The sequence below is a fragment of the Zonotrichia leucophrys genome, chromosome 19 (genome assembly GCF_028769735.1).
Source record: "Zonotrichia leucophrys gambelii isolate GWCS_2022_RI chromosome 19, RI_Zleu_2.0, whole genome shotgun sequence".
Classification (NCBI taxonomy): Eukaryota; Metazoa; Chordata; class Aves; order Passeriformes; family Passerellidae; genus Zonotrichia; species Zonotrichia leucophrys.
In genome coordinates this window covers 11,060,812-11,081,372 of record NC_088188.1, presented here as the reverse complement: position 1 = coordinate 11,081,372, position 20,561 = coordinate 11,060,812, and the positions used below count along the sequence as shown (strand labels likewise).

At 47.8% G+C, this 20,561-nt stretch overlaps 1 protein-coding gene across 7 annotated transcripts in view; it reads right to left on the bottom strand.

The window, feature by feature from the left end:
* The window catches only part of SGSM2 (small G protein signaling modulator 2), a 36,662-nt gene that overhangs the window by 14,722 nt on the left and 1,379 nt on the right, over positions 1-20,561 (bottom strand). For 5 of the 7 annotated variants that reach the window (XM_064729560.1, XM_064729564.1, XM_064729563.1 and 2 more), the window contains exons 2-10: positions 15,298-15,373; positions 6,086-6,248; positions 4,234-4,395; positions 2,670-2,737; positions 2,049-2,194; positions 1,574-1,708; positions 1,013-1,137; positions 669-736; positions 144-307 (exon numbers count right to left, since the gene is read on the bottom strand). In XM_064729560.1, coding sequence (XP_064585630.1) covers positions 144-307; positions 669-736; positions 1,013-1,137; positions 1,574-1,708; positions 2,049-2,194; positions 2,670-2,737; positions 4,234-4,395; positions 6,086-6,248; positions 15,298-15,373 — 1,107 coding nt within the window. The remainder of the gene's footprint in view (positions 1-143; positions 308-668; positions 737-1,012; positions 1,138-1,573; positions 1,709-2,048; positions 2,195-2,669; positions 2,738-4,233; positions 4,396-6,085; positions 6,249-15,297; positions 15,374-20,561) is intronic. The other 2 variants (XM_064729561.1, XM_064729566.1) reach the window with 1 other exon arrangement.

Genomic DNA, 20,561 nt, shown 5'->3' with positions numbered 1-20,561 from the left:
CAGACCTCGTGTATAAGAAGCAGACTGGACTAAATGGAGTTGTGTCCTGCTTTACCACAAAGCAGCTTGAAGCCAGTGCCTGGCCCCGTGGAGCAGAGACACCAAGAGCAGCCTCACCCAAGAGCCCAGCAGAAGCACAGTACCTTGCCCTGCTGGGACCAGAGCGGGGGCTCCAGCTGGCCCCGGGGCAGCAGCCCGTTCTCCAGGCAGGACAGGAAGGCCAGCAGGTGCCCTCCCTGCGGGAAGTGCAGCGGAGGCCTCTGGGTCCCATCCTGGCTCACCAGCACCAACGTCCATCTGCTTTCTGCTGCAAGGAGGACAAGGGGAGTCCACACTGTTACATCACAGCCTCAGTTTGCTGCTCTTACCTCCTAAGTAGATTTTATTTGGGATCATCTCTAAGTAGATAAATAAACCTTTGTGAGGCACAGTGTGATCTAAGGCTGATATCAGCCCTTTAGTCCTAAAGAAACTCAAGATACATGCAAACTATGAAAGCCTCATACAGTTGTCATAGTCTATCAGCTGGGACTGGAGATTTTAACACTCATTCCCACATGGCCAGAACTAGTCAGAGGTATTCCTGACACTGAGGGAGGAAAAGCAATCATTCAAGGGGCTCTCCTGTTTATGTATTTTTAAGGAATATGCTTAAGGGTTATGCTTACGTTGCTGGTGGCAGTGGATGCAGACGATCTGGCTCAGTGGCACAATCAATGCGTAGTCCCAGTAAACACTAAAAAGGAAGGAAAATGCAGGAAACATTGTTTTTTCCATATTCAGGAAAGCTTGCAGTTCCAAGCACCTGATAGAAAGAACTCTGCTAAGTTAATAACTGCTTATTATATTTGGTCAGTGAAAGTAAATTATTGGTCAAGTAAAGTTCTCCACACTGGATATTCTGGTACTAGGCTTGTACAACCTCTGCTTCCCTCTTCCCCTCCCCTTCCTCTTTCTTGGTGCCCCCCAGCAGGACACAGCTCTTCCCATCTTTCCTGAATGCAATGAGTACCTTTTCTCCAGTTCTGAATCTCCAAGGGTTCCATTCATCAGCTGGTTTGGAGTCCATTTCAATGTCAAACTATCTGCTGATTGATGAAGGGAGAGATACCCAGGAATTGCCTCCAAGTCATCTTTCTGTTCACAGAAGCAACAAACAGACAACCCAGGTGACTCAAGTGCACAAAACATCTGCATGAAATATATGCTCCAGTCTTTCTGTGCCACGCAAGTTCCATAGCTGCAGTATCTGGGAAGTGTGGAGGCAAACCCTAACAGCAGAAGTACTGCTATACAATATTGCTATAGCAAGAGGGGAAAAACCACGGCACAGTCAGCTGGTTTATGAAATACAGCCCAGTATGTTTGCTCCTGCCTACAGCCCACTGCTCTCTGGCAGTGGCCAGGCAGTGAAAGCATTTGTGACGTGTCAAATGTAGCCCAGCCCAGGAGAGGCGAGCAGAAGGCAGCTCTGTGCTGAGAACAGGATGCACCAGGCCCTCGCCAGGTCAGATCTCTACCCCAGCCCCAGCCCTCCTGCCCCGGTGCCTGCCCCAAGCGCTGCTGCACTCACCGGCTGCACCAGGACGTTGTTCTTGCCGTAGAGAAGGTGGGTCCTGGAGTTCTGGTGCAGGGACTCCACGTACTCCCGTGCCGAGGCAGCAAAGCGATCTTCCGACGTGCTGCCGCTGGAGTGGCGCTTGCGGATCTGCACACACAGCGGGCAGGTCAGCCGGGGCACAGGCAGCAGGGCAACTCCTGTGCAGCCAGGGCTTGGCAGGGAAACTCAGCCCTGACCACGGCACCTCAGAGTTTCTTGTGAACTACCTGGTCAGACCACAACTGTCAAATGCCACAGAACTTAGTGCTGGGTCCCAGACTTTTCTACGTACAGATAAAGAGGGCACTGTGGCCCAGATGGAGTTCTAATCCGTGGTACAGCTCCGTTACAGAAGAAAGGCTGTTCCAGGTCCAGGTCCCACCCTCAGGGGGCTGTTCTATTCCCAGCCCGTGCCCCAGCCAGGGACAGGGACAGAGTTAATACCTACTCCCAGGGCCGGGCGCTTGGAGGGCGAGTCCTGGCGGCCGTGCGCGCCGTGGATGCGGTGCCGCTGCACCAGCTCGTCGGCCGACGGGTCCGTCCAGTAGTGGTCAGCTGTCTTTAGCTTGGTGTACTCCAGAGCACACGGTCCAACTAGGAGAAGAGACCAAGGGAGGAACCCTCTGAGCTGCTCAGAGACACACTCACTGCTACCCTGCTGGCTGAGCACTGAAGGTGAGATCTCCTTCTCAAGCCAAGTGAATATCAATGGTCCCTGATCCCAGGGGATCAGCCCATAATGCAGACAATATAATAATGTATCACTCCTATTATCCAGGGCTGTGTAAGAGTATTCCTGTAGGAAACAGTGCCCTGCCACAGCAGCATTAGCAGTTACAAACTGCCAGCATTTAGTAAAAATCCATTCCCATTCTGCTTTCTAACTCCACCAGATGATCAATCTCTTCTGGTCTTGTAAGGAACTGAACATCGTCCCTGTTGCTTTGTTATAAATAGTTAACTACATACAAGATACAAAATTCACCTGTTGTAACACTGTTATAATGCAAAATGCTTTAAGAAACAATTTACTTTCTTCAGCATAAAAAGTAACTTTGCAAGAACTCACCTAGCAGAGAAGCCAGTATTGGGCCACACACAGGATCTGCCAGTAAAGCTTCCTTTTCATAGTATTTACTACAAATAAAAGATCAGAACAGTAGTTGGTATGAACCATTTCAAAGCTTGGGTGTAGCTACAGGTCTAACACAATGGGCCTCTTGATATGCTCATTCTCTCTCATCTATTTTCCAGCTGAGCTCGGAGAGGCGGGAGCTTGCCTTGTGCCCAGTGTGTTTACCCAGTATATTTGATTTGGGGCTTTGGGCAGAATTGCAATATGGGAACAAACAATAGTTCTCTGCAAGCAATTTTGCCCATTTTCCACAGAGACAAAACAATTCACACATTCTTACACATGTCTTCCATCTGTGAGGAATCATCTGGAAACACTGTGAAGAACTATGTACTACTGCATTGCTCTTGCAGTGCTCCCCAAGTCTTGCCATTGCAGCAGGCAAAGCTGCTTTACAAAACCACACAGCCAAAAACTCCAAACACCCACAGCTCTGGAATGCCACTGTCCTCTGTGGTCTGTTCACTAGATGGGGCTCAAACTCTAAAGCACCTGCTCCTCCTCCAGGACAGAACAGCTGAAGGATGTGAACATGGAGCATTTGAGCAGTAATGACACAAAAATGCATGGTAACAAGCCTTATGAAAAGGTTTGTTTTATTCACCAAGTCAGGTTCTCAAAATCACACACCTGCAATGAAGGACCTGATCCTAACTCATCTGAAGGGATGGGGAAGGCAGTGAGGTGATGGAACAACTGAGAACAAACTCCCCTGATGTGTCTCCTGTGGATTATGTGGAAAAGAAATTAAAACCCCTTGTACCCATGTATCTGCAGACACTGAGGCAGTGGACTAAAATGCTTTCATTAACTGTGTCTCTGGGACATGGCCAACGCTCCCTCTGTCTCTTCTGCACACAGCTCATAAAATCCAAGCTGGCATTACATATCCCAGAGCAACAGTTTGCTTGAACAGCACAAAGACCTTTCTTCCATTCTCTTGCTTTTAGTGGCAAGATACATCATGAAAGCAAAGCTGATGACAAGGAAAACAGTAACACAAACTTGGAAAATACTGTGAAAATAAGCTGCTTTGCCCTTAGCTCTCATCCTTGTTCAGACCCATTGGCTTTGGATGAACAAGAATGTGTTGCAAGTGCAGAATGACAAGAGCACCCTGCCAGCAAACTTCCCTTGTGGGACCACACCAAGCTTTAGGGTCCCTTCCTTTCTCTTTTTATGGGAGACTGTCCTCAGTGTGCCCCATTAAGTCTTCTGTATCATGCCCATTACAATACGGGCACCTGATATACTTGAAGTTACATTTGTAGCTGATTTCTGGAAAGCTGAATGCCTCTTTATGTTTTTTTGTAAGCCTGAAACACTGTCAGTGATGAAAAGCTAAAGTACAATTTTTCTAAATGCCTATGTAACTGGTTTCATCTTACCAGAAGCCTGCATCACAGGGGTTTGCCAACGACTTTTGATGAAATCCCTTGCTGCAGACACCTAAATGCATCAATCCAACAAAGCCCTGTGCTTCTGCTGCTTTCCTTACCTGCAGTTATCAACAATGTACTGCACAATCTTGTCCAGCACCTTCTCAATCAAGGCTGTCCGAACCCAGATGTGCTTGATGGCCTGAGGTGTCAGGACAGGTGTTTTGCTTGTGGTTGATCCCTGCCTTTTGAGGGGTTCCTGCCCATTTGGCTGATTTTTCCTGCAAAAGGTGATAAAATAAAAGTAGTCAGAATTTGCACAGCAGCATCAGCCAGTGAAAGCCATCCTCCTGCATCAGGTAACACAGTGCAGCTGCAGGAGAAAGGAGCTGCAAAGCACAGGGGCACCTGCCTTGGCTCTGCACACACTGCCCCGGGCTGAGCGGAACAGGAACCCCCTCAATGTCTTTTCCAAAAACCTCCCCCTTCAAATAGAAGATTCCATTTTGCCTCAATGAGGAAAGGAAACCCTGACATCTTCAGGTGCTTTGCCAGCACTTGGGTTCCCTTTCAGGAAACTGATCAGTTACACAGAGTCAATACAATTTGTTTGGGTGAGATCTGTAATTGCCCCCTGCACTGACAGGGTCCCAAGTCCTGCAGCAGGCCATGACAGCACCCCATCAGAACAATTTGGGTGTTTAGCTGCATCCCAAACAGGGGTTTTAAGCCACAGCCTCAGGACAGTTAGGCTGTTACAGCCCTTCTGTCTCATTTCACACATCCAGCAGAGCGAGTCCACCCCCTGCAGTATTTCCCAATAGTATCTTTTCTGTGTGTATTTTCTACAGCACTTAAATTTAGTGGCTGTTAATAGCTGAAAAACACACAAAATTTGTCCAAGAGAAACCACAGAATTTAAGTTCATTGCTCCTCTCTGTCAGAGGATACAGCCAAAGTTCTCTTGTGGTTAGAAGGGTGTTTGTGTGGGCTCTTAACCAGGAAAGAGGCTGGTGAATTTTCAGTAGAAAGCATCCTTCTTCTCAACATTTAAAAAACTAATCTTAATAAAATCCCTGTCTGTATCAGTAGGCCCAACTAAAAATATATCAAAAATAGGTACATATCTGTCAAAAACCACATAACAAAGTCTGATAATTATAAGTCTAACAAAGATAAATGTCAGAAAATTACACAGAAATATAAGTGCTAATTTAAATAATTGTCAGTAACGAAAGACAAGCTCTCTCACAAAGCCCTTCTTCACAGGAAATGGATCAGAAGCTAAAAGTTCCTACAGTGTGCAAAGAGCTCTCAGGGCTCAGCAGTGCCCACAAACAGAATTAAAAATGCTTTTGTCCTGAGCTTATAGGACAAGACACTCATGCACTGTGATTTCATCTACAGAACCACATGGAAAATTTTAACTTTGCAACTCACCACCAGCAAGAAGTCTAAGACTTTCAGTAACCTTGACTCCAGGATTCTGTTGTGCTTAAGTCCAGTCTGTACTGAACAGCTTTCCTATACCATCACTCTTTGTATCCATTAATTTAACTGTTTCTGCTATGACACCTAGAAATTTGCTCCTGGTTTGGCAGGAGCATGCCAAAACAGCTTTTCCAGTATGTCTGTTCTTGAGTTCCTCCTTCCACCCCCTCCCTTCCCACCAACAGTCCAAGCTGGTCCACCATCCCCAGACTGTGAGCCCTCTCTGCAATCACCAGTAATTAGTCACTTCTGCTGCTGCGTGTGGGCTGAATGTGCTCCTCTGCTGCACTGAGAGGCAAAATGAAACCCCAAAGCCTCAGTTCCCCACCTCTGCCCCTTTGCTCACTGCCAGCTTGATCAAACACCAACACCTACAGGTGCTGACGAGACAAAGCTGCATCCCCTGTGCACTCACGGGCAGCCCGTGTCAGCACCCCGCACACACACCTGCATTGGCTGATAAACAGAGCCCAGCCTCACCTGCTCTCCACCTGCTGCTGCAGCTCCTGCACCTTCCTGCACACGTCCCCGGCTATGGCACAGGTCTTGCCCACCTTGGTGAAGAGCGCGGCCACCTTGTCGGAGCGCAGGAAGCCGGCAGCCCTGCGCTTCAGCATGTGCAGCAGGCACGCCTCCACCACACCTGTGAACGGGACACAGCGTTATCCTCGGCTGCCTCCTCCTGGGCCAGCACAGCCTGCTCACGGCCCCTGGCCAGGGCTGGGTCAACGGGGGGGGACAGACAGACAGACAGACAGAAACCCAGATGATGTCAGCATGTGTATAATCTGCTACTACAAGCACCTTGTAAAGTACAGATAATGGCAGTATATAATAAACTGGAATCAGCCCATGGTCTGACAGCAACAGGAGCCCGGTGCTGATGCCATCTCTGAGGCCAGGATGGTTCATTCCCTGCCAGGGGAAGGAGCATCCATGCAGGAACACTCGTGGTGCCATCTCTGAGTGGAACCAGGCTGGTTCATTCCCTGCCAGGGGAAGGAGCATCCGTGCAGGAACAAACACCCATGGCACTGATGCCATCTCTGACTGGGGCCAGGCTGGTTCCCGTGCCAGGGGAAGGAGCATCCCTGCAGGAACAAACACCCATGGCACTCATGCCATCTCTGAGTGGAGCCAGGCTGGTTCCCGTGCCAGGGGAAGGAGCATCCGTGCAGGAACACCCACAGCACTGATGCCATCTCTGAGGCCAGGCTGGTTCATTCCCTGCCAGGGGAAGGAGCATCCGTGCAGGAACACTCGTGGTGCCATCTCTGAGTGGAACCAGGCTGGTTCATTCCCTGCCAGGGGAAGGAGCATCCGTGCAGGAACAAACACCCATGGCAGTGATGCCATCTCTGAGTCGAGCCAGGCTGGTTCCCGTGCCAGGGGAAGGAGCATCCGTGCAGGAACACCCACAGCACTGATGCCATCTCGGAGGCCAGGCTGGTTCATTCCCTGCCAGGGGAAGGAGCATCCGTGCAGGAACGCCCGCGGCGCTGCGGGGGACAGCAGTGATGACAGCACGGCCAAGTTCTGCACAGCACGGTCTAGCTCCTGTCTATCAACCATCACAACAGCTCTTAACCCAGCAACTGTTGTGCTCTGTCTTTCAATTAGAAATAAAGAAAAAAGAAAAGCAGCTTTCCAGATGCCTGGAGCAATGCAGCAATTTGATTCCAAATCTTAGATGAAGCAACCTGCCTTTAAAAATAACTGCAAAGAAGTGCATTGCTGTTGCTTAGGAAACAGACTCTCTTCCCACCTTCACTGCTTTTTTTTTATTTCTTTAAAACAATAAAATATTAATGAAACAAATTTAGTGAAAAGCACAGCAGGCACAGCTTTAATTATTAATAAATGCTGCAGCTGCCACTGAGGGCAATTTCCCCAGTGACTGTCCCTAGAGCCCCAATATTTAACTATTCCATTGTGACATTTCTCATCACAAGAACTTGGGTAAGATCAGTCCCCAGCTGCCTATAATGCACACATAGGGGTCATCTGCAAGGGGTGAGACATTGAAATTTCTGCTGGATTGCCTCAAAATGTATTTTCCACAGGACAAGAGATTAACACGTGTCCAGTTCTGTGTGTAAGGAGCCCTTGGATTGGGGGGCAGGTTACAGCCTGGCCTGTGTGACCCTCAGGTCACTTCATTCTCCTACACTTCAACCCCAGAGAGAGACTGACAGCACTCTTCTCTCCAGGCTCCTTTCCACAAGAATTACTCCAGAACAGCTGGAATACATTCACATCTGACTTGATCTGAATGTGCTTGCAAATGCACCGCGGCTTTTACCCAGTTAGAGTAGAAAACAGGCAGGCAGGGCAGCACATGTTGTGACACAGGTGCTGTCCCACTGCAGCCCAGGGGACCGTGCGGGTGCCACCCTGGAGGCACAGGGCAGCAGCAGGGCAGCAGCAGGGATCCCTCCCAGCCCGCAGCAGAACGGCACGGCACTGCAGGGAGGGAGCAGCTCCTGGCAGAGCCCCCAGGGCTTCCCTTTGGCTGCGTGTCCAAGGCAGGCACTGATCTCACTGCACCTTGCCAGCATCGCCCACGGCCAGGCTGAGTCACAGAGGAAACCTCACACACCCTGAACAAAGTGGCACAGGAGCGCCTCACGCTGCAGAACCTTCCCCAAGACACGAGGGTGCTTTCTGATAAACCCAAACCAGGTGATCCCCAGGAGTTACCAACTGCACAGCTCACACTGCTGCCTAGAGAGACAACACAAACGATTTCAGGGCTTGTAGTACAAGAACCTTTGGGACAGGGAGATGGGGTTATTTATTCATTTCTGGGAAAATGAACCATTTCTCCCTTTTTGGAATCTGGCACTCTAAGAAGACCTACAAATAGATGATTCAGCTGTTCCTGGAGAAACTGCTGACATCAGAAAGGCATCACTGGGTGGTTTTGTGTGCACACAGGTAAGTAACTACTGCACAGCCCAGTGTGATCCCCAGCCTGCCTACTGCCACTGTACCTACAACAAACACATACAAAAACCCACCAGATAAAAAGGCAGCAACTCATCACACACAGCGGAAAAGCAGCTCTGCACTGGGAACAAATCAGCATAGCTCAGGTAATTCTCTTGTATGGTTCAGCTGACAGCAGCCATCTAGAAATTCATTAACTCCAGACAGTTTTGAGGAACATTCTCTGCAGTATTCACTGCTGAATTTAATTAAGTGCAGATATATTATTGATTTACAGTTCAAATAATCACAGTGCCCACCAGGCTTCAGGAAATGTCACCTTTTTATGACTTCACCACAGCTACTTCCAGGGTCAGGTGAACAGGTTTGGTTTTGTCCCTTTTTGGCTCTATGAAAATTCTGATATGACTTAATGGACTGTGAAATGAAAGTTCTGGGGCTGGAAGGGTGGTGAGGAGAGAAAAGAAAGCCTGTGGAAGGATTATTTATGGGGTGTACTTAGCAGATGAGATTTTCCTTAGACAGGAAGAAATACTGCAGCTAAATACCTTGTTTTCATGGAAACTGTGCACGGGGAATTGAATTCATGAGGCTGAAGAAATTAAAAACAAGTGAAAAGAGTAGGATGATAAAGAAGCCATCAGATGCTCATGATCTCCAGCTGCTATTGCTTTATCCTAGTCACAGATCTGCCCAGTTTGAGACCAGTTCAGCCTGCTGTGTCATTGGGAGATGCTGGTCCCTGAGTGCAAAGGGCTGCAGAGGAACATCCAAACCTGCTCCTGTGCCCCTGCACTCAACCTGCTTCTGTGCCACAGAACATCCCATGTTCAGTAACTCCCTAGAAAATAATAATTTAAAAATTATCTAAATGGACAATTCCCAGTTCTAAAGTGGCTGGGAAACTTTGGGGCTGAAATTTGGTGACTGCTCCTCGTTAAAACCGTGATCATTAAGCTTCAAGGATCTCAGCAACCTCCAGAAAACAGAAGTGTTTTCATTAAACACTGTTAAGGGCAAATCAAAAGTACTGAAGTTTCTCTAAATATTGAAAATTATCCAATTTGATGACCCAGGATCAAAGCAAAATGTTTAGCAGAGTTCTCTAAAAAGCACAAGAGATTTTATTTCACTTCTCAAGCTAAAAACACATCTAGTTCAAAAACGGTTTCATTTCACATCAGAGCCAATATTCACTCTGTTTTTTTTCCTCCCCACCACAGCACACCACTCATTAATTCAAGCATCATCTTTGGAGCACAATCAAAAACCTTCTAAATGTGCATGAAAAAATATTTGCTTCCCCCCAATTATGATCATCTCTGGTACACTCTCTGGGCTAATGTGTTTATCAAGTGAGGTAGAATCTCTGTAAACTATTTTTTAAGCATTATTCATCATTGAAAATGTTTGTTTCCCAAATAGGAGCAGTAATACAGGGAGACTTGTGTTTTGTTTGTGAGTGATCTGCATTTCCACAGCAGATAATCTTCATTTTTTTTTTAAATATCAATGTCAAGGGTAGAAAGCCAAAAGAATTAAGATGATAAACTGTCAGGTTGGGCAGTGGTTATTTACATCTGTTTCTTTTCTACAGAAGTTGCATTTCTGTGAGCTAAGGAAAAAAGAGAGAAAACTGAATTCTTTGTTTTCTGTCAAATCTGAATATGGTGCTATTTAGAAGCCTCAAGGCAATCAGCTAAAAATCTCAAAGCATAAGGCATCTCCTCCTAATGGGGCTGGTTTTCAGAAGAATTGGAATGCTGTCACTCCAGCTGAAAATGATGGGAACAAAACTGTGTTATCTTTCAAACACAATTAACTTTGTGCAAAATGGGATAACAAGTCATCCTGAGGAAGGAATTAACCCTGGGTCATTACAGTGGGACTGCAAAGCAGCCCTGCTGGGCACTCTGCAGCTCAGACTCCAACCACCCCAGATGACCCTGGGTACCTGCTCTCCACAGTCACCAGCCACATGCATGCTCCAAGGACTCCTGCTTTTCCACGGCCAGCGTGGATGGGGACTGACCCATGACCTCAGCTGAAGCTCTTTGTGCTCCTGCAGACGTGCAAGGCCCCAACATTTCACACCTTATCAGTCTCAACTACTCCAGAAAATGCAGCCACACAAGGGCTCTGCTGCTGCCTGCCCCTGCAGAGTGAATGGAGTGCTCATCTGCTGGAAGTAACTGCTGAACTGTTCCACACAAAGTCCAATCTTCGTGTTTTGCACATTCATTAACGACAATCCTGTCACACACTGGATTGCTCTGAACTGTGAAGAGGACCCAAGAGCCACTCTGATTCTCAGAACACACCAGTCCTTGTGCTGTGAACAGATACTCAGCGCCACAGACCTATTTCAAACAACAATTCCCTCTACTTATTTTTGAAGGAGGAAGCATCTCACATGGATGATTATCCAAGTGTAGATGCCCCAGGGCTCTGTGGAAGGAAGCTGCAAGGATGGATTCGGGGCCCACACATCAGATCTGGAGTGTGAATTACAGCCTGAAGCACAGACATCTCAGGAGCACTTGTGGGTGACAGCTCTCCTTGCGCTGTTTCTGAGAACAATAAATGCTCACGCAGTCCTGATGCACACAGACACTGCACGAGAGCAGAAGCACCAGCGTAAGACACACACGCCAGCTCAGGAGTGCTTCACAAAAGCAGCCATGGAGTCAGGCCACAGCCTGGCACAGCCTGGCACAAGTCAAGGCTGTGTTTGAGTCTCTGAGTGAAGGAAACACAGGAAGCTGAAAGAGCTGCTGTACAGCTTACAGGAGCACCCAGGAGAGACTGTGTGAGAGGAGGCGGCACCAGAGCACTCCCCTACCACCTGGCACATCCTGCTTCTACACCTGGAGGTCACCACACAGAAGGATGGACCCTGCAGAGCTGGCCAAGGGCACTCACAGCACTGCATGGCTACTGCGTGGCTCTGTTTGTGCATGGGTCTGTTTGTGCATGGACCTCCTCAGCCACCACGTCCAGAACCACCAAAGGCTCACAGGCTGCTCAGCTTTCAGACAAGACTGGACTGGCAGCAGGGCAAGCCAGCACTTGGCTGTGCTCAGGCGAGTGTCCCTTCTCTCTGGGTGGCAGATGTCTGCTCAAAGGCCTCACCTCTCTGATGTATTATTCACACAGAGAAAGCACCAAGGACTGCTTACTAATGGGAATTCATTATCTCCCAAGCTCCCCCAGGCAGGCACCACATCCTTTTGTTTGAAGGGCTGCACATATGACTAAATGCAGTCACAGACCACATACAAACACCTCCAGTTAATATCCAGATCCAGCTCTGCAGTCAAGCCCTGTCACCTTTCTCAGTGCATGACTGGACAGATCGTGATGTGGTTTTGTTCTTCTTTTTTTTAAGATCTGTGTTATTTAAACACATCATTACCTAGAAAAAAAAAAACCCAGTCATTTTCATCAGTTAATAAGAGAAGAAAAGCAATAAACATAATGGGGATGGAAAAAGAAAAAATTGAGGTTAATGCAGCTAAATCAACGGGACTGGCTCATCCCCGAGGGCTGAGCCAGCCCAGCTTCCTCAGCTCCTCTAGGAGAGGCTCTCTGCTCCTCTTCTCTGCACCTGGAATTGCAGGCTCTGCAGCAAAGATCCTCAACAAATCCATCAGGACAGAGCAGTAATGTAACACCCAGAAATGGCAAATTTGCTCCTTGGGTTCAAAAGGGGAAAAGCATTTCTGGTCTGTAAGTCTGGTCTAGACACAGTTTTAGAACATATTTAGAAGGCAAAGATTATTCAATGTCACGGAAGGAAAGGAAAACCAAGTACCTCCGATTGTCTTTGAAGTGAAGGACTGTAACCAATTAGTAACTGAAGATGGGAAGAAACAGCACATGCCAAGTATCCAAAGTATACCAAAAAAGCTACAAAGCATCAAGAAAACAAAAAGAAGAAGGGGATTTTTTTGTTTTCTTTGATAGAAGAGCCTCAATGTCTCACAGGATTTGGGTTCAGATTCAGGAACAGGAAAGGAGCTGCCACAAACCCACCCAGAGCTGCACAGCTCAGGTGCATCCCCAGGAACAGCAGTGGAATCCCCCAGCTCCCTCCTCTCCCTCCCATCCCAAGGGACACGTGCAATGCCATCCCCAAGCAAGGCTTACAAGAAGCCCCAAGCACAACATTAAATACCATTCTGCAGCTCAAATCAGAACTGGCCTTTTCAGTTCAGCCACAAAGGGATTCTGCACATTTTAATTAATGGGTTTAATTACTGGTAGCAGGTTTATTATTCAGGCCCAAAAAAGCTTTTCATGCAGTTCATCTCTTCCTTAATTTGAACTGAAATCTCATTTGAAAAGCCAAATTCTGCACGTTTAATAGTGCCCAAGTTACTATTTTTACTCACATTTACTACTAACCTTTCTCAAAACCATAGTAAGTATATTCCCTCTGCCAAGGTGGCATGCTGGATTTATTTAAATAACATATGTTTTGATTGTGACACACACTAACTCTCCATAACCCACCCGAATTCTATGGTAATTAGTTTATAGCATGGGGAATTCAGGATTATTTAATTTAATATACTCAAAGTATAATTCTAAGAGCGCAAACTACTAAGACTCATTTCAAAGTAGATATTGGAAATGTAGAGATCATCTGGGTACCCATGTCTGAGGCATTCATGAATAAATCCTGTTTGCAGTATGAAGCTGACTTAAACAAGTTTTTTAATTGCTTCAAGCAGCGTGTTACTGTCAGACTAAAGGTGGGCAGCCACACAGAAAAGGCTCAGCAAACTGCAGGCAGCTTTTGGACAAACACTGTAGGCGTAATGTGCTGCACTGGAAACCCTGTAAATACACTTGAGGTGAGTGCAGAAACAGAGATGCTTGCTTTGCCTTCCCCTTCCCCTCAGAACCGCAGAAGGGGGCAAGGGCTGGTGCAGCTGCAGGGCAGGAGGAGCTGGGGGCAGAGAGAGGAGCTGGGGCAGAGAGAGGAGCTGGGGGCAGAGAGGAGCTGGGGGCAGAGAGAGGAGCTGGGGGCAGAGAGAGGAGCTGGGGGCAGAGAGGAGCTCATGGCAGGCTGGGCAGGAGGAGCTGGGGGCAGAGAGGAGCTGGGGGCAGAGAGAGGAGCTGAGGGCAGGCTGGGCAGAGAGAGGAGCTGGGGCAGGGGAGAGCTGGGGTAGAGGGCAGGAGGAGCTGGGGGCAGAGAGAGGAGCTCATGGCAGGCTGGGCAGGAGGAGCTGCCCTGGCCCTGGCACAGGGCTGGCTCCAGCAGCCCCACGTCAGCGCAGCTGCTGTTCCCAAGGAAACGTCTCCCAGAGCCCGGCTGCAATCGGCCGCAGCAGCTCCCAGCAGAAGCTGCTCCAAACACCCTCAGCACTGCACTGTGCCCTGGGGCTGGCTCCACAGCAAACCTAGCCCAAAGGAATTCAGAAGGTTGTCCCACAGTGGCACACATCAGCCACAGGCCAATGGGGCTGCTGTGGCTCTGAACCACAGCCAGATCTCCTGGAAAGCAGAGGGGATGGCAGAGCCCTGGGATGTAACCTAGGTTGGTTATGCACCAGGTTGGGAACAAATACAGAATCTCCTGCACTCACTGCTTCTCCACAAGGATGCTCTCCTCCTCCCAGAGCACCCAGGCAGGCAGCACAGACTGGAGCAGAGTCCTCGTGGTTGCAGTCCCTCCTGCTGGATGGATGAGCACAGCTGACCTGCTCAGAGGCACCATTCCTCCAGGCCAGCAAGGGTGGCACAGAGCTGGAGCATCTCCCAGGACAAGGGGCACACAACATTTAATTGGCACCTTCAGCCATCTAGGACCCAGGGCAGCTACGACCTGTTCAGCTACTGATGCAGAGGGACCCTGAAATCAGCCATGAGGTATTTAAGAGGCTCTTGCTAAACTCAGCCTAGCAGGAGAGTAAAATGATTCACAAGAATTCTATATTTATAACGAAGATTCACCAAAAATGACTCATGTACTGAACCACTCTAATTTTAAATAGAGGGAAAAACCTCTTGAAGAGTCACACGAAACTGGAGTGGGGGAGGGAAGAGAACTGTACACACAGGAGAGCACCAGCCAGGAGCTGTTAGCCAAATCTGCTGGAAGGGATTTCTCCATTCAATCAGCCAAAGCAAAAACAGAACATTCAGCTTCACCTTCTTGTGGTTTAGAGTTAATCAAGACCTCCGTTCAAAGCAGCAGCAGGCTGGAGTCCTGCCTCAGGACAGGTAGGATTGCTGGGCAATAATGAGGCAGCTCAGTGCAGAGTCATTAGTTCTTCAGACCATGAAGAATTTAGAACACAAAACCAACTGGAATCACAGTAGGAGGACGAGAGAAGTATGAAGACTTTAAAGTATTCCTAATTTTGGCCAAGCAGAGTCTAACAGAAACAGCTGCCACCCCATCACCTGTAACACCGACAATGCAGCACAGCTTCCAGGACAGGATTCCAGGACCAGAGAGCAGGAGACCACACTGGGAGCTCCCTGGAACACACAGCCAGCCTCCAGCAAACCCACCTGTCTTCTTGGCTGGGTACTTGGATAATGACATTTTAGCGAGAGTTACTTTACAACTTGTAATGTAAACACACATGTAGCAAATACAGAGGTGAAATGGGCCTGAACGCCATGATTTCTAGTGTCTAAATCCCTGCATTTACCTCTGACAGCAGAGAAAATAAATGTCTAGAGGAAAAGCAAGGTTAGGTAGCATTAGCTCTTTGTGTGACATTTACCACATAAGGCGATGATGTGACTGCTGTCTTCATGTACAAATTTCCGGGTGACAGCTTCTTCCATGATCTGCTTTACCTAAAATGAATAGAGAGAAATGATTGCACGATCCCAACAAAATCAGCACAGCACTTGGGAGTTTCAGTTTCAACCACTGCTTGCCCCTTCCCCCTCACCAACAGACAAACAACTCCCTCACATCACATTTTGCAGGGAGGAATGGATCTAAGGAGGGAAGCACAAACAAACCTCAGGGGCCTATAACAGCATGAGGAAACCTCTGGCAGAACAAGGACAGGCTGTTTGGGGTGTGCCCACAGAACCCTCCAGAGAACTTCTCCAGCACAACTTTTGAAGAGCTGTGAAAGACTTTCTATATGATTCATCCTTGGCCTTCACAGTCTCTTCTGCTCATGAAACCAGATTGTGTAGCTATGTCCCATTTCCACTTGTGCCATTCTGCTCTTTCTCAAGCAACACGGGCACACATTCCCAGAGAGTTTTAGGGCCTTCCCCTGCCTGGGAAACAGGGAGCATGCCACAGCAATTACAAATGATGCCTTCAAAGCTCTGCTGCACCGGACAGTATACAAAATTATTACAGTACCTACAGAGAAGGCAGTGCCTTCAGTTATCACTTCAAGACACGATTCAGCAATTGTAGCAAATAAAATTACACTTATCACACTTTTTAATGATTTAAAACAAAGTTCCTTTCTAGTTTCAGGGTTCAAGATGTGTCAAGCTCCAGAGGGAAATCATTGCAAATTACTGACTTTCAAAAATTAAAGAAGAAACAGACAATTCTTACAATGAGGCTCTTGGCAAGAGGCTGCAGTCACCCTCCATTCATCTGCCAGTGATTTCTCCCCAATGGCTTCCTCAGCCTGACACCACATGAAACCTCACTGGTTTCCAGCTCATCACCAACTCATTTAACAGACACTCATTTCCTCCTGGCCGTGGAGAGCTCGCTCTCTTCTGTGTACAAATTAACCATAATTTTTGACTTCTCTCATTTGTGAGCTACAATTACAGGGTTATGACACCCTGACTAAACATATGCCAATTCACTTTCAGTATATGAAAGTAAGTGCTACCATGGCAGAAGACTCAACCAGACACTCTCTTCTTCCAGCATTTAGAGCTAACTGGGTACCACTTCATGGCACTGACAGGTCCCAGGGTTTTGGGCTTTTCCCCTTGGTGCTGGAGCAGGAGAGCTGCAGTGCTCCATTGACAGCTGGGCTCTGCAGCTGCCTGTGGAGGTGCCTTCTCCGCTTTGAAGGGCTTCCTCCTCCAGCAAGACCATCTGTGAGACCAATTCTGGATGCTGTAATTAAACTCCCCCTCCCCCAGAACTCCTCCTGGGGCCTCTGTGCCCACTCGTACACCCCCAGCCCGGCTGGCAGCAGGCTGCAGCTCTGGCACTTGCTGCACGAGCCTCTCAACACATGGCATTTGCCTCGCTCCAAGTTCTGGATCAAACGGATCCTCCAGAATCTGTGCTCCTTATCAAACAGGAGCCCTCTGAGTCGCAGAGAAAACACTGGACAGGAAAAAGGAAACGTGTAAGAGGCTTTGAAAGTAGAACGTGTTTTATAGCTGAGGATTTCAAAACAAGTCGTTTGCACTCTATAAAACCTGGCTCGCTGCTCACACCTGAGGCCTGACAATATAAACTTTGAGCCAGGCAATTTGTTTCTTTCCTGTGGCTTTTCTGACATGGCTGTTAGAACTGAGGACCTCACAGTGAGGCAGCTGGAGGTGGAGGAGTAGGAGGGTATCAAGGGAGAAGCAGAGGTGTGAGGAGGCCTCGTGAATGGGTCTCACATCTGGATTATGCTGTGTGCTCAGCAATCCCTTTGGCACAGTTTCATTCCCCCAAGGAAAGGGCTGGTGTACTACTGGCAAAAAGCAATGAGCGCCCCTGGGCTGAAGGCAGACAGACTCTGCCCTGGTGCAGCACAGTCACCACGCTGGCAGGGTCACAGCAGCCTGAGCACACACAGCTCAAGGGCACAGACAGGACTTCAGCACTGCACACCATGAAACCAGCCTCAGCATCCCAGAGAACATTAACTGCAATTCGCATCCTAACAACGGGGAGGAAGAAGAATAGTTTCAATGGGCAAAAGCTCAAGTGCTCAGCAGCCAATTCATTGCTACACACATTTCCCAGGCACACCCCAATCAGCTTAGTATGTTATTGAGATCCCCATCAGCTAAAATTTTAAGTGTACAAAAACTGAGAAAGAAAAGTGTTTCAGATTCAATAATCAATGCTACTTTTCTAGAGCAGCACCATCCAGTGTCTCTGAGGAGACTTTAAGCCCCAGAGCTAAGGACACAGAGCAGGCTCTCTGTGTGTTCCCCTCTGCCACCAGATGCCAAGCAAGCTCCCTGCATTTTCTGGAGAGTGACTGAATGTTATTAGAAAACATTTTTAAGGCATAGACAGGATATGAGAAGATTCAAAAGCAGGAATGCAATGTTCTTCAATCCCACGTCATCCCTCACTGCCACGTAATTCATGGATGCTCCAGGCGAGGAGCTAAAGCAAGTGTTTCTGATCAAATGGAACACAAGCTTTTTTTTTGGTTGTTTCCTTAATTCCCTTGCAATATTGCACAGCTCTTCATAGGGAATTCTGCTGCTTTGTCCCTGTTCTCGGGAGGCACTTGACAATGGAGCTTTTTGAGCACAAGCCCCCACACACACCCACTGGCAGCTACCAGCAGACCTGACCAAACTGCAAATGAATCTCTTTACCAGAAGCGTCCCCAGCTGCCCCCACAGGGAGGGGATGTGCAGGGGATGCAGGGCTGCTCCCAGAGCCTGGACAGGAGCCTGTGCAGGGGGAGGGAGCGCTGGGGCCAGCTGTGACACCGGCTCACGTCCAGCCCTGGCAACACCACCCTCTCTCTGTGCCTCCCCTGCAGAACACAGGAGCCCCTCACCCTCACCAGGCTCTCCTCTGGGCCTGCCTGGTGGCACAGCGAGGCACCCGTGCCACTCAGTGCCACTGTCCCTGAACCAGCTGCAGCCCCGGGGACACCTGCTCGCCCCAGAACTGGTGCCAGGCTCTGGGGACACACATCTGCCCCCCTGAGAGCAGGGACAGCAAAGCTCTGCCCAGCCAGGTAAAGATCTCAGTGCTGAGGAGCACAGAAGGTCCTGGTGGCAGCGTTATACAGGTGAAGCAAAGCAAACTCCCCAGAGAGAAGTTGCTTGGCATTTGAAGGATCTTCTAACGGATCACTGCTCTGACTTTATCCTACATCCTACAAGGCTAAAACTTTCAGAAGCAGTCAAACACTGAACCCATACCATAATAAATGGATTATTTATTAAGTTTCACTCAAGCAATGCACAAGAGAAATGCCTTTATGTTTAACTTTTTTTTATTTTATTGAAGGAAACTTTAAAAATGGTAAAGAAGAATGCTCATAACACACCACAATAACCAGGAACACAGTTAAAGCCTACAGCATTTTTTCCTTGAAGGAAAAAATCTAACGTCCACCATCCATATCTTCTTCAGCTTGGGCAGCTTCTGCTCACCTCCTTTATCGACAGCTCCTACTGCACTGACTCCTTACTCCTGATGAAAGACTGGCAGTGTAATAAAAGCTGTTCAATAACTATTGCACTTCTGCTCAGAAGCCCTTACATTTCAGCTGCAAGTTGAGCAATTGAGCTTCTGAAGTGCTCTGAAATCGTTCAGGGTAGAACTGCTAAGGTTATTGTTATCCTGTTTGTTTCACAGCTAGAAAGTACTGTTTAAATCCAGAAATGGCAAAACCCTCCATTTCAGGAGGCAAAAGGAAATGGCCAGAGAAAAAAGCCTGTTTTATGAGTCTGCTTGTCACAACAGATTTTCCTGCAGAGAGAGATAAATGCTTGAAACGTGAACTTCCAAGCGGCCTCAGCATGAATCCCAGCAGTTACATTTTCGAAACACATTACATGTCTTCCTTTCTGTGAAAGCCAACAAAATATATTCCCTACCAATGGGAAAGTCCATCTGAGGAAAAGCAAACAGCATTAAATTTCCCAAAGGAAAAATGCAGAAGTTTTAGCTGAGAGACTGAGGCAAAATAAACTAAACACTTTGGACCAAATGACTTTGGAGATAACTGTTCTATACTTTGCAAAGACAGCTGAATTTTACCAGGCTTGGTGGAACAGCCCACAGAAACAATACACTGCCTATGAACTCCTTTGGCTACTGAAGTTATGGGAAAATCACTCAACAGGAAATAAGAGTCTGGGTTTAAAGGACAAGGGAAGGGGACCAGGGCTCTGAGAACTGACACGGACATGGAGTCAGGTTTTCCCAGCAAGCAGGCAGGAGTGGCTGTATGAAGTCACACATGATAAAAAATGAGGTGGAAAATTCTATTGGAGAAAATTACATACAGTCCTTAAGGGCAGCATTATCTGGTGGTGGGCAGCTACCAGTGGCTCGTGTTCAGTTCCTGCCTCTTTGTCAATTGATTATTGAAGACAAATAAAATCTCCATCTCAGGGTCTCCAACTGTGACCTGAGCCATTTTCTGACTGTGAGCACAGACAGGGGCCACAGGTCTGTGAGGGCACAGGTGAGGGGTGTTCCCTCAACCTGCTTTTAATCAACAAAGGCTCTCATGGCTATTTTAGACTGGAAAGCTCTGGCCAACCCTAAAAAGCCAAGCCACTCTAAGTGCTCTAAAAGAGCATTGGTGAGGACTTGGGAGAAGGAAAAAACAAACCAGAGACAAAACAAAAATGCAGATGACACAGAAGGTACAAATAACACTTTCAAGCATTATTCAAGTCATTTAAAAACCAGAGTCCAATTAAAAACATTTTAGAGACTTTAAAAACAAATTAGCCTCAGATTTTTTAATTACACACCACTACTTCTCCTCAGCTTGAGCTGGCTTGGGTTATGAAAATCCATTTCACTTTCCATCTCATGCATTAGCACAAGATTGCAATGTTCACACTTGGAAAACATTTATCCGATTTATTTATATATTTAAGCATCACTCAGGAGAGCAAGCGCACCCACTTCTAAATAAAACCTTGCACTGCCTCAGCTCAGAGGTTCTGGTTCAAGCAGAAATTTCTAATCGAAGTGGCATGTTCGTGGCGGCATTCAGCAGGTACCACCTGCCCAGAGCCAGCTGCTGGCTGGGTCATCCTGGGACACAGTCCTGCCGCTCCACATACAGACTGTCCTTGTGTCTGTCCCTGCTCTGCCCTTTCCATACTCCCTACA